This window comes from Ranitomeya imitator, chromosome 4 (genome assembly GCF_032444005.1).
Source record: "Ranitomeya imitator isolate aRanImi1 chromosome 4, aRanImi1.pri, whole genome shotgun sequence".
Classification (NCBI taxonomy): Eukaryota; Metazoa; Chordata; class Amphibia; order Anura; family Dendrobatidae; genus Ranitomeya; species Ranitomeya imitator.
In genome coordinates, this window is record NC_091285.1 from 353895187 (window position 1) to 353914734 (window position 19548).

Genomic DNA, 19548 nt, shown 5'->3' on the forward strand with positions numbered 1-19548 from the left:
CTCACAAAGAAGTGTCGACTGGGTAGGTCATAGCGTGGTACTGCGTAGGCCATCAGGGCTTTGAAAGCTTTGCTTTCAACCAACCGGTACGGCATCATCTCTAACAAGATTAGTCTAGCAATGTGGGCATTCAAACCCTGTAAATGCGGATGAGAGAATGAGTACTTTCTATTCCTATCGAGAGTCTCTTGTAGGGTGAGCTGGACTGGAGAGGTGCATATGGTGGAACTAGCAGTGGTGGTGGTGGACATGGCTGATTGAGAGAGGGTGGGTGATGGTATTCTCGATGTTGGCCTACATACAGTGTTTCCTACCAATAACCTTGTGATTCCATGACTGCTTTGGCCTTGCGACGATACCTCCACATTTGCTGCTGGTGGTGTCCTAACCGGTGGGCTTACAGTGAGGGAAGCAATGTAGCATTGCTGACTACCTTCATTTTGAGCAGGTGCACCAACGGTACGGGACGTTTGGTAGTTAGTCCAGGCTTGCAAGTGCATGCTGGTTAAATGTCTAGGCATGCACGTTGTATTTAAATTTTGAAGTTTCTTCCCTCTGCTAAAGGCCTTTGAGCATTTCTTACAGATAACTTTTGACTGATCATTCGGATCTTGGTTAAAAAATTGCCACACTGCACTCTTCCTACTATGGAATACCTTTTCAGGCATTGCACGCTGTGCTACTTTCACCGTATGGCCAAGCTGTCCTAAAACTGTTTTTGTTTTTGACAAACGTTTTTGGCCTGATACGGGCCTGCCAGATGACAGCTGTTGCGATGTAGATGGCTGCTGAGGATCATCCTCCTCCGCTTCAGAGCTACTGGCAGCGGCACCCTCTTCCCCCAATGGCTGCCAATCTGGGTCAACAACTGGGTCATCTATCACCTCCTCTTCAATGTCTTGTGCACCTTCCTCTGTGTCACCGTGTAAGGTGCTATAGCGTTCGGGATGGGGCACCATAGTCTCAGCAGGGTCAGATTCTGGCTCAGTACACTGCAAGGGCAATGTAATGTAGTGATCTGAGTCAATGGAACAGCATTTTAATCTAGCTGTGGCTGTGCATCAGTGCACTCCATGTCTGATTCATCCTGTAATGGGCAGTTAACAATTTCTCGTTCTAACCCAGGCACGGTATGTGTAAAGAGCTCCACGGAGTAACCTGTAGTGTCGCCTGACGCATCCTTCACTTTTTGTTGGGTGAAGGACACAAGGAAACGTCTTGTTCCTGGCCGGGAGCATCCACTGACGACTCGCTGCTTTTATATTTGGAACTTTCTGAAGAGGAGGCGAAAGAGCTAGAGGCTGAGTCCGCAAGGAAAGCCAAAACTTTTTCCTGCTGCTCCGGCTTTAAAAGCCATTTTCCTACTCCCAGATAAGGGAGCCTTCGAGGCCTTGTGTAGCCAGACGATGACGCTGGCTCAACACCTCCAGCCTTAGGTGCTATTGTGCTTTTGCCACTACCACCAGATGCACCACCATCAGTACCAGCTGGCAACCATCGCCCACGGCCTCTTCCACCTGACTTCCTCATTTTTTGGAAAATCTAACCAAAATAATAACCGTTATATGGTACTGTAAAACAAGGTAGAAGCTGTATATAAATGTGTTGAGATTTTAAATCTCCCTTTTTTGGGGGGAGACTGAACAAAAAGTCAGGCCCTGTGCAAAAAACAACACAATGTAAGTGACTGAAAGTGGCTGGCTGATATACGACAAACTAACTGGACAGAAGTATATCCACTTTGTGAGAATTTGATAATCCCCTTTTTTTGGGGAGACTGAACCACTACTTAGGCCCAGTGTATATAACAACGCAATCTAAGTGGCAGAAAGTGGCTGGCTGATATACGACAAACTAACAGGACAGAAGTATATCCACTTTGTGAGAATTTGAATCTCCCTCTTTTTTTGGGAGACTGAACCACAACTTAGGCCCCGTGTATAAAACAACACAATCTAAGTGGCAGAAAGTGGCTGGCTGATATATGACAAACTAACAGGACAGAAGCATATCACTACAGTTTATAACGCAGAGCCATGAAAATAAAAAATCTTTTTTTCCACAAAAATTATTTTTTAGCACACGGTTATGTATTTTCCAAAGGGTAACAGGAGAATTTGGACCCCAAAATTTGTTGTCCTATTTGTCCTGAGTACGCTGATACTCCATATGTTGGGGTAAACCCCTGTTTGGTCGCACGGAAGAGTTCGGAAGGGAAGGAGCCCTGTTTTAGTTTTTCAATGCAGAATTGGCTGGAATTGAGATCGGACGCCATGTCGCGTTTGGAGAGCCCCTGATGTGCCTATACAGTGAAAACCCCCAATTCTAACTGAAACCCTAACCCAAACACACCCCTAATCCTAATCCCAACCATAACCCTAACCACACCTTTCACCCTAATCCTTACCCTAATCCCAACCGTAAATGTAATCCAAACCCTAACTTTAGCCCCAACCCTAACCCTAGCCCTAACCATAGCCCTATCCCTAGCCCTAACCGTAGCCCTAACCCTAGCCCTAGCCCTTACCCTAGCCCTAACACTAACCCTAGCCCTAACCCTAGCCCCAACCCTAGCCCCAACCCTAGCCCCAACCCTAGCCCCAACCCTAAACCTAGCCCCAACCCTAAACCTATCCCTAACCGTAATCCTAGCCCTAACCCTAACCCTAGCCCTAACCCAAGCCCTAACCCCAGCCCTAAACCTAATGGGAAAATGGAAATAAATACATTTGTAAAAATGTTCTTATTTTTCCCTAACTAAGGGGGTGATGAAGGGGGGTTTGATTTACTTTTATAGCGTTTTTTTTGGCAGATTTTTATGATTGGCAGCTGTCACATACTAAAAGATGCTTTTTACTGCAAAAAATTGTTTTTGCATCACCACATTTTGAGAGCTATAATTTATCCATATTTTGGCCCACAGAGTCATGTGAGGTCTTGTTTTTTGCGGGACGAGTTGACGTTTATATTGGTACCATGTTCGGGCACATGACATTTTTTGATCGCCTTTTATTCCGATTTTTGGGAGGCAGAATGAACAAAAACCAGCAATTCCTGAATTTCTTTTAGGGGGGGGGGGCATTTATATCGCAAATGTGGTGCCAATATTCAAAAAGGGGACAAAAACTGAACTCGGAAATTATAGGCCAGTAAGCTTAACCTCTACTGTGGGTAAAATCCTGGAGGGCATTCTAAGGGATGCTATACTGGAGTATCTGAAGAGGAATAACCTCATGACCCAGTATCAGCACGGGTTTACTAGGGACCGTTCATGTCAGACTAATTTGATCAGTTTCTATGAAGAGGTAAGTTCCGGACTGGACCAAAGGAACCCAGTAGATGTAGTGTATATGGACTTTTCAAAAGCTTTTGATACGGTGCCACACAAAAGGTTGATACATAAAATGAGAATAATGAGGATAGGGGAAAATATGTGTAAGTGGGTTGAGAGCTGGCTCAGGGATAGGAAACAAAGGGTGGTTATTAATGGAACACACTCGGACTGGGTAGCGGTTAGCAGTGGGGTACCACAGGGGTCAGTGTTGGGCCCTCTTCTTTTTAACATATTTATTAATGACCTTGTAGGGGGCATTCAGAGTAGAATTTCAATATTTGCAGATGACACTAAACTCTGCAGGATAATCAATACAGAGGAGGACAATTTTATATTATAGGATGATTTATGTAAACTAGAAGCTTGGGCTGATAAATGGCAAATGAGCTTTAATGGGGATAAATGTAAAGTCATGCACTTGGGTAGAAGTAATAAGATGTATAATTATGTGCTTAATTCTAAAACTCTGGGCAAAACCGTCAATGAAAAAGACCTGGGTGTATGGGTGGATGACAAACTCATATTCAGTGGCCAGTGTCAGGCAGCTGCTACAAAGGCAAATAAAATAATGGGATGCATTAAAAGAGGCATAGATGCACATGAGGAGAACATAATTTTACCTCTATACAAGTCACTAGTTCGACCACACTTAGAATACTGTGCACAGTTCTGGTCTCCGGTGTATAAGAAAGACATAGCTGAACTGGAGCGGGTGCAGAGAAGAGCGACCAAGGTTATTAGAGGACTGGGGGGTCTGCAATACCAAGATAGGTTATTACACTTGGGGCTATTTAGTTTGGAAAAACGAAGACTAAGGGGTGATCTTATGTTAATGTGTAAATATATGAGGGGACAGTACAAAGACCTTTCTGATGATCTTTTTATTCATAGACCTGAAACAGGGACAAGGGGGCATCCTCTACGTTTGGAGGAAAAAAGGTTTAAGCATAATAACAGACGCGGATTCTTTACTGTAAGAGCAGTGAGACTATGGAACTCTCTGCCGTATGATGTTGTAATGAGTGATTCATTACTTAAATTTAAGAGGGGACTGAATACATTTCTGGAAAAGTATAATGTTACAGGGTATATACACTAGATTCCTTGATAGGGCGTTGATCCAGGGAACTAGTCTGATTGCCGTATGTGGAGTCGGGAAGGATTTTTTTTCCCCAAGGTGGAGCTTACTCTTTGCCACATGGTTTTTTTTTGCCTTCCTCTGGATCAACATGATAGGGCAAGTTAGGTTAGGCTATGGGTTAAACTAGATGGACTTAAAGTCTTCCTTCAACCTTAATAAATATGTAACTATGTAACTATACCGTTCCATATGTGGTAAAATTGATAAATAATATAAACAGGAGGACAGTGAGTCAAAGAAATATGCCAATAGTAACAAATGTGAAAAAGCTTTATTAATAGTGAGATAAACAAAAACAAAAAAAAAACAAAAAAAAAAAACACAGAACTGTTTAAAAAGTATCTATAGTTCAAATGAGCAATCAACACAGAATATGGCAATATTAACAACAGGTGTCAAGCGAGATTCCAATTAAAATAATGAACGGTACACCAAACCTAGATAACTGCATAGGATGTAACATGCTCTGTCAAAAAATGTCCATGACTACGGTACTGAAGGTTATATGTGTTATGTTTGCTAATGACAGGTGTTATGAAGGCAATCCAGAAACACAGTGTGCTTAAAGCGATCAGAGCGCACACAGTGATCTGACAAATACCCAAAAATACAAGAACGAGCTCTGAGACGTGGAAACTCTGTAGACTGCACACCTGATCCTATCCTAAACACAACTAAAAGCGGCTGTGGATTGCGCCTAACAACTACCTAGGCAACTCGGCACAGCCTAAGAAACTAGCTAGCCTGAAGATAGAAAAATAGGCCTGACTTGCCCCAGAGAAATTCCCCAAAGGAAAAGGCAGCCCCCCACATATAATGACTGTGAGTAAGATGAAAAGACAAAACGTAGGGATGAAATAGATTCAGCAAAGTGGGGCCCGATATTCTAGGACAGAGCGAGGACAGTAAAGCGAACTTTGCAGTCTACAAAAAACCCTAAAGCAAAACCACGCAAAGGGGGCAAAAAAACCCACCGTGCCGAACTAACGGCACGGCGGTACACCCTTTGCGTCTCAGAGCTTCCAGCAAAACAAAAGACAAGCTGGACAGAAAAAAAAGCAACAAAAAAGCAAAAAGCACTTAGCTATACAGAGCAGCAGGTCACAGGAACAATCAGGAGAAGCTCAGATCCAACACTGAAACATTGACGAGGAGCAAGGATAGCAGCATCAGGCGGAGTTAAGTAATGAAGCAGTTAACGAGCTCACCAGAACACCTGAGGGAGGAAGCTCAGAAGCTGCAGTACCACTTGTGACCACAGGAGTGAATTCAGCCACAGAATTCACAACATATATGCACAAGGAATATATCAAAGTGCATCCATAGACCAGACAGAAACGTATGTCCATGAATATGGGCAAAGAGTAAAGCAGTGAAGCAGGGGTGTATATGTGGAAGGAGTTAAACTAGTCCTTAAGGCAGCATAAATAATGTGTCCTCCATTAGTCCATATCTTATCCACCCACAAACAACTCCCAGAGCATAAAGAGTCGGTCTAGACCAACAGTGTATGTCCTCCAGCTAAACCGCAGAGACAAAGAAGTAAAAAATAGCAGCTAGTAGTTACCCATGTGTTAGAAGGCAGGTCACCACGCCCCCTGAGGAAGGTGTACCCGCACCGAAACGTGCGTTGGGGACATAGGATCGGTTTCACCTGCCTTCTAACACATGGGTAACTACTAGCTGCTATTTTTTACTTCTTTGTCTCTGCGGTTTAGCTGGAGGACATACACTGTTGGTCTAGACCGACTCTTTATGCTCTGGGAGTTGTTTGTGGGTGGATAAGATATGGACTAATGGAGGACACATTATTTATGCTGCCTTAAGGACTAGTTTAACTCCTTCCACATATACACCCCTGCTTCACTGCTTTACTCTTTGCCCATATTCATGGACATACGTTTCTGTCTGGTCTATGGATGCACTTTGATATATTCCTTGTGCATATAACCTTCAGTACCGTAGTCATGGACATTTTTTGACAGAGCATGTTACATCCTATGCAGTTATCTAGGTTTGGTGTACCGTTCATTATTTTAATTGGAATCTCGCTTGACACCTGTTGTTAATATTGCCATATTCTGCGTTGATTGCTCATTTGAACTATAGATACTTTTTAACCCCTTCATGACCGGGGGATTTTTCGTTTTTCCGTGTTCATTTTTCGCTCCCCTCCTTCCCAGAGCCATAACTTTTTTATTTTTCTGTCAATTTGGCCATGTGAGGGCTTATTTTTTGCGGGACGAGTTGTACTTTTGAATGACATCATTGGTTTTAGCATGTCGTGTACTAGAAAACGGGAAAAAAATTCCAAGTGCGGTGAAATTGCAAAAAAAAGTGCAATCACACACTTGTTTTTTGTTTGGCTTTTTTGCTAGGTTCACTAAATGCTAAAAATGACCTGCCATTATGATTCTCCAGGTCAGTACGAGTTCATAGACACCAAACATGACTAGGTTATTTTTTATCTAAGTGGTGAAAAAAAATTCCAAACTTTGCTAAAAAAAAAAAAAAAAAAAATTGCGCCATTTTCCGATACTCGTAGCGTCTCCATTTTTCATGATCTGGGGTCGGTTGAGGGCTTATTTTTTGCGTGCCGAGATGACGTTTTTAATGATAGCATTTCGGTGCAGATACGTTCTTTTGATCGCCCGTTATTGCATTTTAATGCAATGTCGCGGCGACCAAAAAAACGTAATTCTGGCATTTCGAATTTTTTTCCCGCTACGCTGTTTAGCGATCAGGTTAATACTTTTTTTTAATTGATAGATCGGGCGATTCTGAGAGCGGCGATACCAAATATGCGTAGATTTGATATTTTTTTATTGATTTATTTTGATTGGGGCGAAAGGGGGGTGATTTAAACTTTTACGTTTTTTTTATTTTTTTCACATTTTTTTAAACTTTTTTTTTTAACTTTTGCCATGCTTCAATAGCCTCCATGGGAGGCTAGAAGCAGGCACAGCACGATCGCCTCTGCTACATAGCAGCGATCTGCTGATCGCTGCTATGTAGCAGAATTGCACGTGTGCTGTGAGCGCCGACCACAGGGTGGCGCTCACAGCGACAGGCGATCAGTAACCATAGAGGTCTCTAGGACCTCTATGGTTACCATCCAGACGCATCGCCGACCCCCGATCATGTGACGGGGGTCGGCGATGACGTCATTTCCGGCCGCCCGGCCGGAAGCGGTAGTTAAATGCCGCTGTCTGCGTTTGACAGCGGCATTTAACTAGTTAATAGGTGCGGGCAGATCGCGATTCTGCCCGCACCTATTACGGGCACATGTCAGCTGTTCAAAACAGCTGACATGTCCCGGCTTTGGTGCGGGCTCACCGCGGAGCCCTGCATCAAAGCAGGGGAGCCGGCATCGGACGGTATAGTACGTCCGATGCCGGTAAGGGGTTAAACAGTTGTTTTTTTTTTTGTTTTGTTTTGTTTTTGTTTTTGTTTATCTCACTATTAATAAAGCTTTTTCACATTTGTTACTATTGGCATATTTCTTTGACTCACTGTCCTCCTGTTTATATTAGTTATGTTTTGAGTCGTCTCTTGCCTGTTGTCAAATATGCTATTTAGCATATACATGCCACTGTATGCATGGTATTATTATTAGACTATAATGACTTCGGGACTATTTTCTATATTAAAATTGATAAAGCAGCTTTATTCTTCAGGTCAGTACGATTACAGTGATACCTCATTTATATCCTTTTTTAAGTTTTGGCGCTTTTATACAATAAAAACTATTTTATAAAAAATTATTGTTTTTGCATCGCTTTATTCTGAGAGCTATAACTTTTTTATTTTTCTGCTGATGATGCTGTATGGCAACGTTTTTTTGCAGGACAAGATGGCAATTTCAGCGGTACCATGATTATTTATATCCGTCTTTTTGATCGCGTGTTATTCCACTTTTTGTTCGCCGGTATGATAATAAAGCGTTGTTTTTTGCCTCGTTATTTATTTATTTTTTTGCAGTATTCCCTGAAGGAGTTAACTAGTGGGATAGTTTTATAGGTTGGGTCGTTACAGACGCGGCGATACCAAATATGTGTACTTTTACTGTTTTTTTTATTTACATAAATAGCGCCGATCGTGGGCATTGGTGCAGGGTGTCAGCTGTCATATACAGCTGACACCTGCACACGATCGCCGCGGCGCTCAGCGTGAAGCCGCACGATCGTGTCGCTCTACTAGTACTGTGGTTTGCAGGAACTCAGTTCCCGCAAAGCAGTACTAGTACGGAGCATGTCAGGAAGGGGTTAAAATCTTCCATAATCACTGTCATAGCTTTTTGAGAATAGAGACATTTGCTGTAAAAATAGCTCATTCATATCTTCAGTATGGCCAGGTGTCCTATTGTCCAGGAGGCATTTCTTCATGTCTTCATACTCTCTAGGTGGCATATCTTGAGTTTGTCCAGGTGGCCTATGTATTATTGAATCTAATTCAATAAATCAGCACTGTACTAATTTCATAAAATTATTTTGTCTGTTATTATTTCAGAGTACATATTTGAATTGAAAGCTAAAAAAGGTAAAGCATACCATAAAGTTTTTTTTTCAATTCATTTAAAAAAATAATTTCTTGCAATATTTAGCTCTAGAAACTGTTTTCATTAACAATTTAAGGCATGTTTCAATGTTGAAGAGTTTGTTATTGCACATTGAATATGTGGTATTTGCAAGTAATTCATAGAGCAAATATTAATCTGATGCTTTTATTTCTGCCAGATATGACTTACATGGGCCATTGGATGGTTAGGAAGATTAAACCCAATGAATGGGATTATTCTGCTAGGCACTAATATCCTAGATTTTCTTAATTATTGTTTCTGCAACAGAAATCATTGCTATAGACAATTTTTAATATATTGTTAACTCTGGATCTGAAGCTGCTTGTGGTTTTTGTTTTCATTAGTGCTTTTCATAAATAAAATAAAAATAAAAACAATATTCATATTGTAATTATTTTAAAAATGCTACATGAAATGTTTACTAAACATAACAAAACAAAATTATGCTTACTTTTTACTATTTTTTATTCTTTGCGTCATTTTCTTGCTCTTTATCTGGGCACTTATTGATATAATTTTCTGTTTATATATTAGTATCCAATTTTATGTATTAGTATTTTACTCATTTCATAAAAAATATTTGTTTTTTGGTTCTCAAATTCCAGTACATGAACCACATAGAAGTAAAGTATAACACAATGCTGCTTTTTAATATAATTATATTTTTTTATGCTACAGCAATTTTTGGTAAACCTTCTATTAATCTTTCTTAGAATAAGCACTAGTGACTGTTTTAATGTCCCAGTGAGAGTATTTTTATTCTTGTGAAGTCAATGGAAAGAATGAGCATACTCATTTTCATGTTCCTCAAACAAAATTAGCTGCCTGATTTTTTGTCCTTGGCCTTTCAAAAAGCGAGCATCTCCTTCTACCTTGAGTTTCCGTTAGCTTGCATTTTGTTTTCAATAATATCACAGACAGCACCTTTAAGCAATATGATTTATTTAAGTTATATCTTACTAATGCTTTACTTACAGGCTGTGAACCAGGATCTCCTTACTGTGTACAAACTGAATCAGGAGGTAAGAGTCATGAAAAATATAAAATCTCCTCTTGCATTTTACCCCTTTGCCTGACCTTTTGTGGATTATGTTGGTGTCATTAAATTGGCTAGAAATGGTTTTTCATGGTACAGAAGCAGAGAAAAGGAATTCCTTCCTTATTTTTCTTAAGACAGTGCAATGTATTGCAGTGATGTTCCTAAGGCGATGTAAAAATTTAACATTGATGTTAAAGATCACAGTCTGGGAGGTCACGCAGACCCACCCTTTGTTATCTTTGGAGCAAACAGCTCTCTGCTGTCTCCTATAATCTGGACAATTACGCAAAGGACTGACGATCAACAGAGGAGGGCACAGACTGTTTTCACTAAACAGACTGTTTCCAGGTCATCAGAAACTGAAAATTAGCATATAATAAATACACGTCCAATTTCAAAGAATGAAATATATATCTATACCCCTGATACATACACTGCGAACTCCACAATAATCTCAAACTACTCGCTGCAGCCACCAGTCATTTACACTTGCTGACTGAAGGCCTGGATCTGGTAGCTTATGTCTTTCAGGAGTGTGGTTTGCAGAACAAAAGGAACAGAACTATTATATTTTATATGTAATCCAAATATATGGGCAGTGTTTGAAAGAAAAATATACAATATATTTTATAAAGCGAACAAAACCATACAGCAAATACAATTACAGAAAATTAAAAGGATGAACAAAAGACTTACTACGCCGATCACAGAGATGATTCAGCTTTGCAATCCGATTGAAAACATCTGGCTTACAGGATCAAGTCTACACTGGTATGTATCTTCCTCAGCAGTGATCACAGATCACCTACACCCCACCCATGATGGCATCACGGAGGCCAGGTTGAGAGATGTCCTCAGGACTTCAGTATTTTTTTAAATTCCCAACTAATGTAATAATTTTAGTACTGATGATCGCAGAAGTTTAAGATGGCCGTGATATTTTTTGGGGGTATTTGCTGTGGACAAAGCCCCTTCCATTTTGCTATCTATGTGTAATTACAAGTGTTAGGAGTCGAGTTCCCGCCTCCACACAGGGGGAATCTCAAACCATGTCTGCTTCGGTCTCCCATTCTTCTCCAGCCACAGTGGAGCCTGCTCAGTGGAGACATTGGTCCCATCGTCTGGCTCAAGCTGATACTGTGCGACTGGTTACTGCTGCCTTTTCAGGCTCTGCCTTTGTAGCCAGCACTGATCAGCAGTGAGCAGGTCTTTCTGGAACTAAGTCCTGCTTTTCCCATACTGAGCATGCCCATGGGGCGACCTCCCATGGGACAACCTCCCATTGGAGGTCGGGGGGTCACATGCTCAGGTCCTGTTGCACCTCCTATTGGACCATCTGGAAGGTCCTGTAGCACTACTGCTATAAAAGGTTCGCATGGCCGCTCGGCGCTAGTGTATACTTGAAAACGTGTGTGCAGACGTGTGAAAGTCGCTTTTTAATCATCCCCCTTCCTAGTATTGTTGTTTGCTCGCATATAGTGGATGTTTGCTATCTAGCGCACGACATTGCCATCTGCACACTAAGCACACGTTACAGTGCCTTTGCAGTGCCCGCTTATATGGCACCGTGCGCAATCAGTGCGCTTTCTTGACAGCTTGTCAATGTAGGGTGGGAATTCCCGCTTGGACTCAGCATCTGACTCAGGGCGTCCTCAGGCACGGGCTCAAAAGCCACCAAGGGTCAGAGCAGGTCCAATCACCAGCTTAGTGGGGGTAATTCATAGGGATCCCACTAGTGTCTTTCAGCTGCACCCTGTGACTGCTAACAGGGTGCAGCATATTTGTGGCGACTCTGTGAAGCAACAGAGTTGAGTTTGCTTCTATTCACACTGGGTGATGTCTAACCCACATGTGAGCAAGCATCTGTCCGCCATTACTCAGCAGCAGGTGTCATCCCTGCACGTTGGACCCCGGACTGCGAACGCACCTCATATTCTCTATTACTAATAATGGTGCACTCCGCCAGTCCTAACAACAAATAACTTTGTTCCAACGCTCTGAAAAGACCATTTCCTGTCATAATTATTTGTCCAATCTATAACTCTTTGTCCATGCACAATTGACATTCGCTTTTTCACTGCATAGCTCTTTGTTCTAAAAGGAGAGAAAAAAAAGCCAGGTCCCGGCACTCACATGATGGATAATTGTTTTTTGATTTCAATTAAATATTTTTTTAATGGAGATAGCTTGGGATGGGCTGAAACATCTAATTGGATTTGTGCATTGAAATAAAAAAGCAATTATCAAACACTTTAGTGCCGGGACCTGTCTTCCTTTACTCTAAATTGACTTTCCATGATCAACACTGCTAGCTACAAGGAGTGCCGACCTATCTTCCTTCTACTTTGTCCTAAAAGGGACTAGGGGCTGCATTCTATTTAGGATGGTTCACATCACAACTATACGGAAATTCCTAGTTCCTTTTGTGCATTGTACTGTATATAAAGTTTCAGGAACTATCTGTAGCAAAACTGAACAACGGCATTTTTATGGTCCGGAAATTAGTAATGTCATGAAGTACAACATGGTTGAAACAAAAATGAAACCTGTTGAGAAAAGGACTTGGCATGCTTTTAAAAAAAGTTGTGAAGAAATTTATTGGTAATAACAAAGATCCAAATTTTAAGTCCATCATGGAGAACATGCTGAAAAGTTTTAAAGCCTTGGGTTTTCTGCTCAATTTAAAGTGACATTTTTTGAATTCCCATTTGAACTACTTAACTTAAAACCTTGGTGATGTTGGCAAAATGCAAAGAGAAAAATTTCAACAGGATATCAAAGGAATGGGAAGACCATACCAAGGTAGACGGAACGTGAACATGATGGGCGACTACTGCTGGGTGCTACACAGTGAAGATCTGAAGACTTTCTATATGAGAAAAGGTATGAAGAGAATCTCTGAAGAGAAAAGTAAAAGGCACAATAAGTAATTCCCAATAAAGTTGCAGAATTAAACTTCAATACTTTTTTATATTATTCACATTTTTAGCTATAATGATTTTTCTTGTTTATTTCTTTGTTACGTAATTTAAAAATCCAAATATGTTGGTTAAAAATATTAGCTTTTTTTAAAATTTGGGAATAAGAAAACATAAGAATTAGTCATTGGATTTGAAACAATTTTTATAACCCAAATTTTGCATACCTGTGTTATTATTTCATGACATATTTTACTCTTGAAAAGTAATTGAATTAGTGGAAAGTTCAACTGGTGTATAAAAAAAGGACAAAAATAATACATTCAATTTAGTGGTATACCATAAGATAATTATTTGTCAAAACTTTGGTGTAGAATCAAGAGATTTGTTTATACATCTGAATTCATATTTTTGTTTAGCATTTTCACATTGTTGCTCTCTTAGTACATGTACAGTATCAAATCAAAGCGCATAATAGAGTTTGTTACACAAAATCATGTTATAAGACATGTTAAGAGCGGTTGCTGATTAGGCATTTTTCTTCTTTTTTGGGAGCATATCTTAGTTATGATCGCACAAAAAATTATCGTTTTGGTAAAAAATGTTACTTTCCTGGAATAAGAATGTAATAGGTAGATTTAGATTTTTTTTTTTAACCCTGCTGTTAAAAAAGAATTCACAGAAAACACTACTGTAACAAAAATTTTAATGTATTGTAAGCTTTACAATCTGCAGCTTCTTATATTTTTTTCCCCTGGTTTTATTTTTATTTTTTTATTTTTAGAGTCATCACAGCCAAATTGCTTGTGTATTTCTGCCAAGAAGCATACGTTAAATGCAACATTTAATTTGATATATACTGATGTTAAAACAATATTTCTACCTTATTTTCATATTTTCCAATATCTTTTCCATTAATTTTTTATACAGTTATCTATCTATGTATTATTGAATCTAAGTCAGTAAGTCAGCATTTTACTGATTTCATGAAATGATTTTGTTTATTATCATTATTCCAGAATACATTTTTGAATTCCAAACTGAAATGGGTAAAGTATACTATAATATATATCTTTACAATTAACTTCTAAAAATGATCTATTTTTATGATATTTTAATTTTAAAGAATGCATGAAAACTTCTTTTGCAGTACTTAGCTCTAGACATTGATTTCATGAACTACTTAAAGCATGTTTCACTATCGAAGAGTTTCTTATTTTCAAGGCGCAAATATAAAATTGATGCTTTTATTTCTGCCACAGTTATGTTTTACACTAGATGGTGGCCTGATTCTAACGCATCGGGTATTCTAGAATATGCATGTCCATGTAGTATATTGCCCAGCCACATAGTATATTGCCCAGCCCCGTAGTATATTGCCCAGTGACAAAGTATATTGCCCAGCCATGTAGTATATTGCCCAGTCACGTAGTATATTGCCCAGCCACGTAGTATATTGCCCAGCCACATAGTATATTGCTTAGCTACGTAGTATATAGCACAGAGCCACATAGTATATTGCCCAGTCACGTAGTATATTGCCCAGTTACGTAGTATATTGCCCAGTGATGAAGTATATTGCCCAGCCACATAGTATAATGCCCAGTCACGTAGTATATTGCCCAGTCATGTAGTATACTGCCCAGCCATATAGTATATTGCCCAGTTACGTAGCATATTGCCCAGTGAGGTAGTATATTGCCCAGCCACGTAGGGTATTGCCCAGCCACATAGTATACAGCACAAAGCCACGTAGTATGCGGCACAGAGCCACGTAGTATACAGCACAAACACGTAGTATATTGGCCAGTCACGTAGTATATTGCCCAGCTACGTATTATATTTCCCAGCCACGTATGTAACAGGTTAAAAAATAAAAAATAAACATACTCACCTTTTGAAGGGCCCTTGTAGTCCTGTCGCCTGTGTGCAGTGCACGCGGCAGCTTCCGGTCCCAGGGTTGGTATGAGCGCAGGACCTGTGATGACGACGCGGAAACATGTCCGTGACATCATGGCAGGTCCTTCTCGCATAGCATCCTTAGCAACGGAACCTGCCGCTTGCACTGCCGAAGACAGGACAACACGTCGGAGGGTGAGAATAATGTTTTTTTTATTATTATTATTTGTAACTAGAGTTGGGCGACTTTTACTTTTTTAGGATCGAGTCGGGTTTCGCGAAACCCGACTTTGTCAAAAGTCGGGTCGGGTGAAATCGGCCGATTATTTAGAAAAGTCGGTGGCCGACCGAAACCCAATGCAAGTCAATGGGGAATCAAAGTCGGCAGTGAGTGGAGGACAGGAAAACACCTACAGTGCCCATTTTAATGCCAAAAACATCAATTCTTATTTCTTAAGCTTGTCAATCTTAATTTACTTTATAATAATAGTTAGGCATTAAAAACAGGGGGTCATTTGGCTAAAGTTGTGGGGGGGTAGGGCAGGCTCAAGATTTTTGTGGGCCCAGGAAACACGGAATACGTCACGGCGGTGGAGCAGGGAGAGGTAAGTATTTCAAATTTGCAAGTGCTGTGATCCTGAGCAAGCAGGGGGGCCCAATCGTTGGCACTTGGCACTGGCACAGGGCCCTTCATAGTAAAGCGGTGTGTTTGACGGCGGGTGGCGCCTCCCACTGCCAGAGACACTTTTGCGTACTATGAGGGGCCCTGTGCCAGTGCCAATGAGTATGCTCCCCACCTGATGAAGGAATCTGCACTTTCATCTGCACCTTCCTTTTTGTCCCCGTGTAAGGTGGTATAGTATGCGGGAAGGGGTACCTGACTTTCAGCAGGGTCAGATTCTGACTGTGTAGAATGCAAGGGGAATGTAGTGGTCTGGGTCAATGTACCAGCAGACTCATCTAGCAGTGGCTGGGCAAAGGGCAGGATGAGGAGGAAACCCAGATATAGGCCCAAAATACAAAAGTAGGCTAAAAGCAGTTCAAAATTGGTAACAGGACTAAACAGACAGCATTGTTTTGTTAAGTGGAGGACAATTGTAATGAGTGGCGCAGACACAGTTAGTAGGCCCAAAATAAAAAAGTAGGCTAAATGCAGTTCAAAATTGGTAACAGGACTAAACAGACGGCATAGCTTTGTTAAGTGGAGGACACTTGCAATGAGTGGCGCAGACACAGTTAGTAGGCCCAAAATAAAAAAGTAGGCTAAATGCAGTTCAAAATTGGTAACAGGACTAAACAGGCGGCATAACTTTGTTAAGTGGAGGACAATTGTAATGAGTGGCGCAGACACAGTTAGTAGGCCCAAAATAAAAAAGTAGGCTAAATGCAGTTCAAAATTGGTAACAGGACTAAACAGGCAGCATTGCTTTGTTCAGTGGAGGACAATTGTAATGAGTGGCACAGACACAGTTGGTAGGCCCAAAATAAAAAAGTATAGATAACAAGTGACTAGCACACTCTTAGGGATTGTGATGCAAAATGAAGGGGTTTATTTACATACAAAGTCACAAACGTTTCGGTCAACTCTAGACCTTCATCAGTGTTCTACAAAGAAAATATATACAAAACAGAAATATATGTTAACAAAACTGGGAGTGTAAACAAAATAGGACACAGTGATAACAAAAAATAACCAAATAAACAGAAGTATATACATCATACGGATACAAAATGTCATGAGACGTCAAATAATATATAATCGTAGAATACAGCCAGCATAACCGCCGTTTATGTACTAGAAAAGCTGCGAAATAGAATGTGGACATAGAACCGCAAGAAGTAGAGCATAGGTGCCAGTGTGGGACTAGAGTCGGAACCTACATAGATCGTATAGGGGCCAGGGAACCAGAGAATCATACATAATATAAGATGGCAGTGGAGTAAGTGTGGTGAGGAAGGAGTAAAGTAGTAAGAGGATGGAACACATACCTAAGTACAACTGTATGTAAGGTTGAGCCCCAAATGGAATGTAAACAAATGGCATCTAAAATAGGACATGAGATACGTATCAAAAAACCTACATAGCTGGAGTGTCGTGACAGTGTAAACCATATAGCTGGACTAGAGCAGGTACATACCAAAAAATATAACTGGTAAACTCGAACCAGGACATACAACATGGAGATGTCTATATAGAAAAGATATTGTATTCAGTATAGCCAGGAGTACTACAGGCCGAGGAAATAAACAATATGGAATATGTGATGACTGTTGTGGCACAAATTGCCGACAAAGGTACATACCTAATGGAAAGGGTTAAGCCAAGGGGAGGAGAGAAAGCCCTAATAGCTAAAGAGCTATAACGCAAATCTACAAGGAAGCAACAAAATATGGGTTAACCATAACGCTGAGGAAAATGGTCCAGTGTATAGATGCCATATTGGATAGGTGTAGGAGGAAGGAACTATTCTTACCAGCGCACAAGAGAGACGAAACTCCGCGGTATCCACCGCCAGGAGGAGTGTGTGGCTATGTGTTAGGTAGAGCTATATATAGGGAATGGGGAGGAGCGCAATGCCAGCTGGAGAGAGGTCTGGAAAATGGGCGGAGCCAACGTGACGCCGGTGTCAGCTGACTGAGGGGGCGGTGACAATTGCGTTCCACAGGCGATGAAAGAAAATGGAGGTGCGTTCCAACAGAGTATAGGCCGGTGTCAGTAGGTCACAGAGGCGGAGACACATGCATTATACTACAACAAAGAAGAAGGAGGTGTATTCCAGCGGAGAAGATGGTGATGACGTCGGTGCCTTTTAGCCGCAGGGGGCAGGAAACTGTGCATTCCACAGAGGATCTTATAGAATAAAGGTGCATTCCAGTGGAGCGATAGCTGTGCGGGTGGTAGTGAAGTGTCACAGGCAGCAGGAATGAAAAATCAGAAAGGACGATTCTGTAAAACGGAAAAAATAATTAGTAATAAGGCCATATATGTTATACAATCATTGAGCTAGCTGCACAGCATATAATAGAGTGGATCAAAAAACCGCTGGTATACAGTTATAAAGGGGCAAACCTGTCAATCAACACCAAAATATTAGGTGCTGGACTAAAACATATGGAGAACTAGGCAGATGGCATAGTCATTAGTACTGTCCATATGAGACAGAAGTTAAAAAACTCAACAGGGTCAAAACAGTAACTCTGGTAATGTAGAAACAGGAGGGTAAAAAACCCAGATAGCGTCTAAGAACGACCTGAAAATAGGACATCATATATGGTCTCCAGCAAGAACAATTCTTCTGTTCCAAGGGAACGGCTGTAGGTTAAAAGATACTGGTAAAGACAAGTAACAATTTGATAGTAGAGACATATGTATCAATCGGATTACAAACTGACAATGTCCTGTATATAATAACTTACATAAAGGATAATAGTTCATAGTCCCTATTCAGCCCTTTAGGGGTGAGGGCTATCTGGGGGAATAGGTGTAACACACCTAACAGTTTCAAGGAACGCTCCGGTGTCTAATAAAAAAGAACTGGTGTTTCTGATGAGAGGTGTGAGGATCTTTTCTAGGTAGATGGAGATTGGGGCCAAGACGGAGTCTGTGGATGCTACAATAGGTTGCAGTGCTACAATTTTGCAGTGTATCTTATTAAATGTCCCTGCGGTCTGTTATACGTAGGTGAGACCACCCAACCGGTCAAATCACGTATATCTAAGCATAAATCTACAATTCGTTGCCAGAACCTTTTACTCCCTCTTCCATCACACTTCATAGAAAAGGGTCACAATCTGGCACAATTTAAATTCCAAATCATTGAGCAAATTACACCACCTAGACGCGGTGGGGATCGTATTTCCATGCTCAAACGTAGGGAGACATATTGGATCCATGAGCTCAACACCCTCAAATTAATAGGCTTTCTATGGCCCACAATTGGAGAGAGAGAGAGAGATGGCACACCCAGGAGTCAAGACTGGCACACAAGCAGAAAGGGCAATATTAATCTCCCACTGATTTGTTTTTTTTTTTTTTTTTTTCAGGGAGACTTTAGGAAAAAAAAATAGAATAAAATGATTTTTTCAGGAAGAATTTAGAAACCAAATAAAATAAAATGATTTTTTCAGGGAGAATTTAGAAAACAAATAAAACAAAAAAAGGCTTTCTATGGCCCACTGAGTGAGAGATGACGCACACAGGAGTCAGGAGTGGCACACAAGCCCAGAGGCCAATATTTATCTCCCACTGATTGATGTAGTGATTTTTTCAGGTAGATTTTGGAACCCAAATCAAGCTAAAAAAAATAATAGGCTTTCTATGGTCCACAATTGGAGAGAGAGAGAGAGATGGCACACCCAGGAGTCAAGACTGGCACACAAGCAGAAAGGGCAATATTAATCTCCCACTGATTTTTTTTTTTTTTTTTTTTCAGGGAGGCTTTAGGAAAAAAAAAAATAGAATAAAATGATTTTTTCAGGAAGAATTTAGAAACCAAATAAAATAAAATGATTTTTTCAGGGAGAATTTAGAAAACAAATAAAACAAAAAAAGGCTTTCTATGGCCCACTGAGTGAGAGATGACGCACACAGGAGTCAGGAGTGGCACACAAGCCCAGAGGCCAATATTTATCTCCCAC

The 19548-nt window shown here is 40.7% G+C and overlaps 1 protein-coding gene across 22 annotated transcripts in view; it reads left to right on the plus strand.

Moving 5' to 3' along the window:
• The window catches only part of LOC138676110 (mucin-19), a 769116-nt gene that overhangs the window by 560246 nt on the left and 189322 nt on the right, over positions 1-19548 (plus strand). For 18 of the 22 annotated variants that reach the window (XM_069765013.1, XM_069765031.1, XM_069765021.1 and 15 more), the window contains 3 exons: positions 8985-9014; positions 10032-10076; positions 14031-14060. In XM_069765013.1, the coding sequence (XP_069621114.1) occupies positions 8985-9014; positions 10032-10076; positions 14031-14060 (105 nt within the window). The remainder of the gene's footprint in view (positions 1-8984; positions 9015-10031; positions 10077-14030; positions 14061-19548) is intronic. The other 4 variants (XM_069765027.1, XM_069765032.1, XM_069765025.1 and 1 more) reach the window with 3 other exon arrangements.